This window comes from Eubalaena glacialis, chromosome 7 (genome assembly GCF_028564815.1).
Source record: "Eubalaena glacialis isolate mEubGla1 chromosome 7, mEubGla1.1.hap2.+ XY, whole genome shotgun sequence".
NCBI lineage: Eukaryota > Metazoa > Chordata > Mammalia > Artiodactyla > Balaenidae > Eubalaena > Eubalaena glacialis.
Genome location: NC_083722.1, coordinates 70,822,711 through 70,831,626, shown reverse-complemented (window position 1 = coordinate 70,831,626; position 8,916 = coordinate 70,822,711). Strand labels below are relative to the sequence as shown.

Genomic DNA, 8,916 nt, shown 5'->3' with positions numbered 1-8,916 from the left:
GTGGTGCAGTGGTTAAGAATCCGCCTGCCAATGCAGGGGACATGGGTTCAAGCCCTGGTCTGGGAAGATTCCCACGTGCCGCGTAGCAACTAAGGCCGCGTTCCACAACTACTGAGCCTGTGCTCTAGAGCCTGCAAACCACAACTACTGAGCCCACGTGCCACAACTACTGAAGCCTGCACGCGTAGAGCCCGTGTTCCGCAACAAGAGAAGCCACGACAAAGAGAAGCCCGCGTACTGCAACGAAGACCCAACACAGCCATAAATAAATAAATAAATTAATTAAATTTATGTATATATATAAAAAAAGGCATTTGGCTTTTCCCTGCCCCTGGGCCCCAGACTCCTTCCTTCATCCCAGACCTGGAGGAGATGCCTCAAGCCCTCGTGGTAGCCGCAGCATCCCTGCAGTCACTCCTGCACCAGGAAGTTGATGAGGGCGGTTCGGGGGGAGAGGAAGGCCTTCTTGATGCTTCGCCCCTGTAAGAGCCTGACACCCAGTTCACTTTGGAGAACCAGTTCGTGGACTTTGTCCTGGTCCTGGGCTACTTGCTGGGGCACAGGGATTTTGCCGCAGGCTTTGTTGTTGATCTGAGAAGGTGAAAAGCCGAGACAAACAATGAGGAAAGTCCTGAGAGTGGCAGGCAGCCAGACATCAATACCCACTGCCCCTAAAGGGTACTGCTGCTTCTGTGTGGGGAGGGAGTACGGGAAAAGAGAAAGAAAAGGCAGCACCCAGCTTCCAGGAAGAACAAAGTGCACTTAGATGGGTAGGATTAACGCCTGAACACTTCGGTTAAGGAGAGGGAGAGGGCGCCACCTTGTATTTCCTGAGTGCTGCCCCATCACAGCTGTGGTGGAAACTATGTCAAAAATCCTCAGCATGAGATGGCTTAGGCTGTATCCAGGGATAGAGGGATTATTGTGTTACTGAAGCTCAAATCAAGTTCAGATCTGGCTACAGGGGGTGTCACCGAGGATTTACCTAGATCTCACGTGGACTAATTTCTGGGGCATGTAGGCAACCTCCCTCCCTGATGACTGGTTCCAGAAGGGGGCGCTCAAGTTTGACCACCTGGAAGCTGGACCCACATCACACACAACTCTTGCCTAAAATGGGCCAGTACGGTTCTAGCCGTAGTGGTATTCACTGAATATTAGTTTCATAAGGATAAACTTCACATCAAATATGAACTGATACTGCCACCGAGGAAAGCGACACATGACCCAAATAGCTTCTGAGCAGCCGTGCTTCCAATCCTCCATCCCATCGCTCCTGTAAGAACGCGTACTTTTTTTCACGAATGCTCCTGTTTTTAACTTGGAAAATAAAGTCACTGTGTTATGAAAAATTACCAGGAATAACTTCTGAAGTTTCAACCCAAGCACATTATCCAGGATCCCTTAATCACCCACTTCATCTTTTCAGATTTCTGTAGAATTTAGTGGCATTTTTATGGGCTGCATTAGCCTAGATCACTGGGTGGGAGACAAGTAAGACAGCACCTCAAACAGCGGCTGCTTGACTTTAGAAAGGTCTCCCAGTTCCCATTTGGCGGCCTTGCAAGCTTCCGCCCCTCCAGCTTTGCCACCTCCACTTCATCGCTCAGCCTTGGTCCGGGCCTCTGCATTGTTCTCTTGGACTTTTCCAACAGCTGCCTGGAGGGCCCCTGGCCACAAGCGCTATCCACCCGCCCCATCCACCACTACTCACTGACAGGAGCCCTGCAATGGCTAATGACAATAAAAGCTCACGTTGTCTGAGCTCTCACTCTGTGCCAGGCACTGTGCTCCACCATCCACCTGAGTGAACCTGTTTATCCCCACCACAAGCCTGTGAGGTAGGTCACAGCCGTTCCATCCCCGATTCACAGAGGGCAAAGCTAAGGGATAGGAGGTGAAGCCACTTACCCAAGGCCCCTTTCCAGCAAGTGGTGGAGATGGGATGACCCCATGGACCCTCTCTCTTCCCTGCCAGCCCCCAACCTCTCGGGATGGAGTCTGGCCTTCTCTCCAGTGCTGCCCTGCCTCTGCCTCTGCCTCTGTTCCACCTCCTCCATGGCTCACGGTCCAGTGAGGACTTCCCCCGCCTTTGCTCCTTTCTCCACTAGGGAAATGCTGCTCCTCTTTCAAAGCCAAGGTCCACATCCCTTTCCTCAGATGCCTTCTCCAATCCTCCAACTGCCAGAGGCAGCAATGCTGATGCTAGCAGCAGTTACCATTTACTGAGTGAGTTATTAAGCCCTGTTCTGCCACTGTTTCCTCACTTGTAAGATGGGGTTAGGCATGTATCTGCCTCCTCTGTGAAATGGGGAAAACGGCGGGGTCTGCTTCACAGGGCTGTTGTGCGGGGTTAATGAGTTAGGATCTGGAAAGTTCTAAGGGCAGTCCCTGCCTCTTAGTCGGTACTCACTGTGTGTTAGTGGCTTTTGTCATTAGTGTGTCCAGAAGCAGGCTAAGTACCTCCTGGCATTATCCCATCTAATTCTTTCAACAACCAGGTAAGGCAGGCCCTGTGTTTTCTAACTGAGGAAACTGAGGCTTAGAGAAATTAAGTATTTTGCAAAACTGAGATGGTCCAACTCCCAAGCTCTTACATCTTAACCTGGAGGCTACACAAACTCTCGGTGTGCATGACAATGCGTGTACCTTCCCAGACTGTCCCTCCTGGGTGCTGGGCTCCATGAAGACGATGTAGTGTCTCTGGGCTCAGAGCACACGGGCACGGCTGAACTGAATTACACTGAGTTACACTGTTCTGTGTTGCAACTTCTATTTCTGGCCATGGCACCAAGTGAGATCATGTGGAGATGGAACACAGACCTTGACAGAAGTCCTGCCACATGGCACAGTGCCCCAACCCAGAGGTTCTTGAGTTGGGTGTACTTGTAGGGAGTCCTCCACACATTTTAAATCTTGGATTTTTATTTCAATGATAATCTGAAATTATTTTACCAATTATCAAAACTAAATTTCTTTTCTTCAGTGGTAATTTAAAATGGAAAGACATTTTCACAGATTAAAACTTCAGTGTCTCAGGTTGGCATTTCTCAGTTGCACTGAGGACGAGTTCTTAGGGGTACACAGATAGTTATTTCTTAGAAACATTATTCAAGTTAAAGAAATCGCCTCTCTGTGCCACAGGCTGGTTTTGGTTTTGAGGATTTTTGGAAGAAGCCTAGCAGGGCAGCGCCCCTCCTCCCCTCCATGGGGGTGGGGGCGAATTGGAGGCAGCGAGGAACTAAGTGTCAGGGAGGTGGTATGGAGACAGAGCATCTGTGACGGAGCCAGTCTCCTGGGGGAAACTGTCTTTCTCAACATGGACTTGCCCGCAGGGCCCAGGGTTTGCAGACGCAGCAGGTGGGGCCTGGCAGGCCCGGCTCCCGTTCAGCCCCTGGGTGATTACTTTGTGGTACTTTCCACAGTTTGCAATTATTTTGTTTATTTTTCTCTTTCCTTCTTCTTTTCCCCTATCTTTCCCACCAGGCTTTAAGCTCCGTGAGGGCAGGGACCCTGTTTTTTGCATTTCGGTTTGTGTCCCCAGAGCCTAGCACTGTGCCTGATGTATTGATAGCATAGGTAACTTGAAAATGACTGAGGAATAAACAAATAAACGTGGGCAAGGTGACGAGCTTCTCTGAGCCTGTGTCCTCAGCTGAAAAAAATGGGAACAGCTATGCCTATCTTTTAGGGTGGTGAGAGTTAAATTAAACTTGGGATGTAAGTTAGCTGGCCCATGTGTGGTTCAGACTAAAAGGTCCACCCCTTGTTCTCTTTCCCTCTTCAGCCACATCAGCATATTTAAGAGATATTCCTCATAATGGGTCTCAGATTAAACAAATTAAATACATAAAAATTACATAAGGATAAACTATAGGAGAGTTATTTGCTCTATAAACTATAATCAACTACTTTTATGTATTTAAAATGACACAATTTACCAAAAATAAATTTCATGTAGCCTTTCTGAAATATATTTTGTAGAGCGAGGTGTTCCTTGCCCACCTCCTCACCATCACCCTACCCCCTCCAAGAGCCCAGAGCAGCTAAATGAAATTTAGAGAGATTGAAACACAGTTGGAAAGGAAGACAATTAGAACCTATAATGCAGGACAGGTTGATACTTTCCACTTTCTGGCCACAAGTTTCATGCTCACAAGCTTTTGGTATGTGGTAACTTCAAAACTGAAGGTGCTGGCAAAGGAAGACAGGCTGGAGGGTTGGGCAGAGAGCTGGGTGGGCTAGAAAGGCCTGGCGAGAAACTTCCAAACCCATCCGTGTGTGTGTGGCTGGTTCGCCTTGGCCCTGGGGGCTGCAGGAGACACTCACCAGAACCGCCATCTGTACGACATCGGGCTGCTGGAGGAACTGCGGGTCCACAGCTGGCCAGGCTTGAAGCAGCACACTGGTGTCCCAGGCATAGTGGGTACACAGCTTCCTCGGCACCAGCGCCAGGCCTGCAACGCCAAGGCACAGAGAGTCACTGAGCACATACGAGGCCCTTGGGAGCACGTAATAAAGCGTTTGCCCTGACACAGCCTGGCTTGGAGCCGTCTGAGGCCCCAGGAGGCCACACCATGGCTTTCCACAGCCTACCAGGTGCCCCCTACTTCCTTCAGCCTGGCTCATCATCCCAGTTTATGGGTAGCTTTCTTTTTCTTTTTTTTTCAAACGACACCCAGAGCCATAAAGATGGACGGACACACTGTTTTCAAGTGCATTTGCAAAAGCAAGGCTGCTGATTTTACTCGGTCTCTCTGCAGTCCTGCTGGTGAAGGAATCCTTTGTGCTTCTGAGAGTGGATCCCAAAGTAATGAGCTACATTTGCTTCCTTTCTGGCCCATGAATACTTGTGGCCTGAGAGTACTTTTACTCATAATCACCAGAGCCAACATGCTGAGAACAGCGGGGCGCTCCTTCGGGACCTACTCAGAGGGCGCTCAACCTTTCCGCTAAACTTCTTCTCGGGGGGGGCTCCCGCCATTACCAAATTGGAAAGAGCTGTCCTTGGCTCAGGGTGGGTCAAACCCAAGGAAGCAGGGAGGAATGAAACCCTCTCCAGTCTCTCTTCCCAGAGTGCTTCATGCTGCAGCTCCCAAAGCAGAGGAGGCTCACCATCCAGAGCTGCTCAGGGCCAATTGTCAGTGCTTTGGGACTTCAACCAGGGGCTTCCTAGCAGGGAAAGTTTGATTTCCAAGCCTCTGTTGATCTCATGAGTACAAAAGATGCCCCCAAATGGGCAGGAAATACACAGAGCAGAAAACAGATCCCTGGGCAATTGTTGTGTGGTACATCCCCGCTGCCTCCTGGTCCTCCCAGAGGCAAGCCCTGGGCAAGCGGGCAAGTGCATGTGGCCAGTGTGCCCACTTTGGGGGTGGTGCTGTGGCAGATGCACAGCCCTCACGCTGTGAATGGCTTTTCCAGGGCTGGTGGAGGTGGGGTGGCCCTTGCACACCTCCCCCTTATTATTAGCCTTGAGACCAGCAAATGCATTTGAGGGACGGGCCCATAGCTCAGGGAATGGTCTGAGGCCAAGTCTGGGACAGAGGGAATGAATCCCACCAATGCCGGTCCCGAACACTGGGCTGTGAATGACAGTGTTTTATTTTATTTTCTTTGATGACAAAAGTAATGCATGCTCCTTGCAGAAAATTTGTAAAAAGTCTAAAAACAAAGAAGAAAATCATGTTCATATGGATAGCATCTTTTAAACTTTTTATTTTGAAAGATACTAATGTAATGTATTTAATGAATACTTGTATGTACAAACCAACTCCACAAAATGAAACCAAACTACCACCAGGATCATGCTGTAGATATAGTTTTGGATTCTCTTTTTTCCTACATTTTAAACTAATAATCAATTTCATGGAAAAGGATGACACACAATAGTATATATAGTATGGCCACAGTTTTAGTAAATATTTAAATAAACAGATAAAAATTTAGAAGGAAATACATCAGAATAGCAGCAAGCATTATCCCTGGGAGGCAGAAGTATAGGTGATCTTTCTATTAAAAACAAATTTATTGATGATGATGAAAAACCACCACTGAAACAAAACCAATGCTGGTGAGGAAGTGAAACAATGGAATTCTCATGTACTGCCTCCATCTAGGTCTTTAGTAGTATTAGGAAGAAGGCAGCTACAAGAGCATTCACTGAAGCATTGTTGACGTTTTTTTAATAGTAAAAACAATTAAAACTTCAAACAGCCCATATGTCCATTAGTAGGGGACTAGATGAATAAATTGTGAGCTATTTATTCAACAGAATATTATACAGAGTGAAATGGAATAACTAGAACTATAAGAATAAACATAAATTTCCAAACAAAATTTTATAGATTTTCTACAAGGAATACTTATTACTTTTGTAATTAGAAAAGATATTTAAGAACAGTTTTCCCATGCTATAACATCAGTTCAAGATTTTTCTTCTGATTTCTTTTTAAGGTTTCATTTTCTGGCCCATTTATCCATAATTTATCTATCCATAATTTATTTTGCATATAATGTGAAAAAACATTCTTAAAAAATACTTGGTCAATTCTCCAAATCCAATCTGTTGAATAAACCTTCTCTTCCCTATTGGTTTGTGATTTTTCTTTTACACTATATTATATTAGGGATGGTTTCAGAACTATTCACTACAAAGATACTCAAAATGCCTGTCTGTGATGAGGTGAAGAACGGGCCAGAATATGAATCAACACACTGCTTCCTTCCTTGAGAAATTCTTGCTACCAAAAAAATGGTCAGTCTTACACGAATATGTGCTTAGTGACACAGGTGATGTACCTACTAAGCTCCTTATCTTGTCCTAGAGACAGTTCCTAGACCAGCCTCAGGTCTACGGACCATTCTGAATAGCACTGGTCCATTTTGCTCTGTTGACCTCTGTCTTGGTTCTTGTGCAGGCATCACAGATTTGTTGTAGCTTCCCATGTTTTACTATCTGTCACTCCTATTGTAACCCTGTGCTGCTAGTCAACCTGGGGGAAGGGAAGGCCCATCAGGGTCTGAGAATCAAGTAGCATAAAAGATGTATTCCTGGGGCCCATCTGGCCCCTGTGTCCTGGGGTTCCCATGCTTCTAATGAACCTACTCCATTTCTAACAGATGTGCCTTTTGGCAGAAGCAGAAAGGAGCTTCCTGCTTGTTCCTCAGAAGGGATCCTATTAAGACTCATATCGCAAGACAGAGGTCACAGAAGGAAGATAATTACTTCTTTATTTTAGCTGGCTGGGCTAGCATGCCTTGTCCTGTGACCCAGCTGCAGTGGGAAGCATTCCAAAATCTCCGCATGGCAGTTGTACAGGATGCCTGGGAGATGAAAGGACATTGGACACAAATGTTCTGGGCAGAAGCTGTTACAAATTCCACTTAAAAAAAAATGAGGAAGTCCAGCCTTCCTGGAGCAATCAGGATGCTTATTTATAGCGGCCTGGGCCCCCGCCAGCGATTCCATATAGATGGGAGTGGGGCCATCCTGCTCAGCAGGGAGGAACAGAAACTCACTACCCCAGGTTCTACGTAGTGTTTTTGCCTTCCTGCTCTTTTTAGGGTAGTAAAAATACCTAATATTTGCATGGCAAATACAATGGTTTCTTTACGTGACACAGGTCAGGTCAAGAATTGGCCTTTGGGAAGCATGTGGAGAAAGTCTGAACACAGGCTGGGAAGTGGCAAGGCCCTTGCACACAAGGCCACCACGCAGGGCCAGCTGTCGCTCTCAGCCCACCCCCTTCCTGCCCCTCCTCTGGAGAGCTGTTGTTGCTGACCTTCCCGTGAAATAACTGAAACAAGCCTCCTCTCCCGCTCTGAGAGCTGGCGAGGTCGCCACGCCACCATGGCACCCGGAGTGAGTGCTGGGTGGTCATGGTGTCCGTGGATGGCAGGCCTCTCCTGACAGCCATCTTCAGGCCTGTCTCCACCCCACCCCCATCGTCATATACACACAGGGGAGGACCTGGGGACTCTGTGGTGTCTCATCCCCAACATGCCTCGTCCAGCCCTGGCACTTCCAAGGAAATGGACAGGAAATGATGCTACTTCACATTAGCCTTTACCCATAGAAAGGGTTCTGTTGACATTATTTTGAAATAACAACACTGACACAGCATACACATTCATGTATAAAACCATCCGAACATCAGCAGATGTCTTACTGTCCCTTACAAGTATCTTAGCGTCCCTTACAAGAAGTGTTCCCACACTTCTAGATTATTTGTAGATTTGCAGTTGTTGTTGCTGTTGTTGTTGTTTTTTGGCTGCACTGCGTGCCTTGTGCGATCTTAGTTCCCCAACCAGGGACTGAACCTGCACCCTTGGCAGTGAAAGCGTGGAATCCTAACCGCTGGACCGCCAGGGAATTCCCAAGATTTACAGTTTTGTTGAAATTAATGAATACAGCATATACGTACAGCAAAACAATATAGCTACAATATTTTACCACCACTTGTACAAAGAAAAATGGGTTTATGGTAGTAGACTATACTTCAAGATTAGAGTTACTTCAGAAACTTAAGAGAGGCAAAGGGTCACCTTGCTGTGACCCTCACAATTAAAGTACTGATGGAAGACTTGGAGATGACAAGAGGTAGAAGCTGGAGGCAAAAACCAAGATAGATAAATCACTGTTGAAACTGTAAAAATGGCCAGAGAAACAGAAATGGAGATCTTATCACCACATTTTAAATAACTTGTATTTTGGACAAGAGGCTCATCTCAAAGCAGCACAAAAAAACAGAAAAAGAGGAGAAATCACTCAAATGCCCATCAGTGGATGACTGTTTAATAACCTATGGAATATTCACTGGGTAGGACACCATATAGCTGTTAAAAAAGAACAGGGTCAGCCTGTAAGTGTTGATATAGAATGGCTCTATACACTCCATATGGTAAGAGAGAAAC

At 46.7% G+C, this 8,916-nt stretch overlaps 1 protein-coding gene across 2 annotated transcripts in view; it reads right to left on the bottom strand.

Annotated features, from left to right (window-relative positions):
- Positions 1 to 266: 266 nt before the first annotated feature.
- Positions 267 to 8,916, bottom strand: part of LARS2 (leucyl-tRNA synthetase 2, mitochondrial) — a 275,856-nt gene continuing 267,206 nt past the window's right edge. For both annotated transcript variants that reach the window (XM_061196628.1, XM_061196627.1), the window contains 2 exons: positions 4,330 to 4,457; positions 267 to 591 (listed from right to left, as the gene is read on the bottom strand). In XM_061196628.1, coding sequence (XP_061052611.1) covers positions 412 to 591; positions 4,330 to 4,457 — 308 coding nt within the window. In that variant the 3' untranslated portion in view covers positions 267 to 411. The remainder of the gene's footprint in view (positions 592 to 4,329; positions 4,458 to 8,916) is intronic.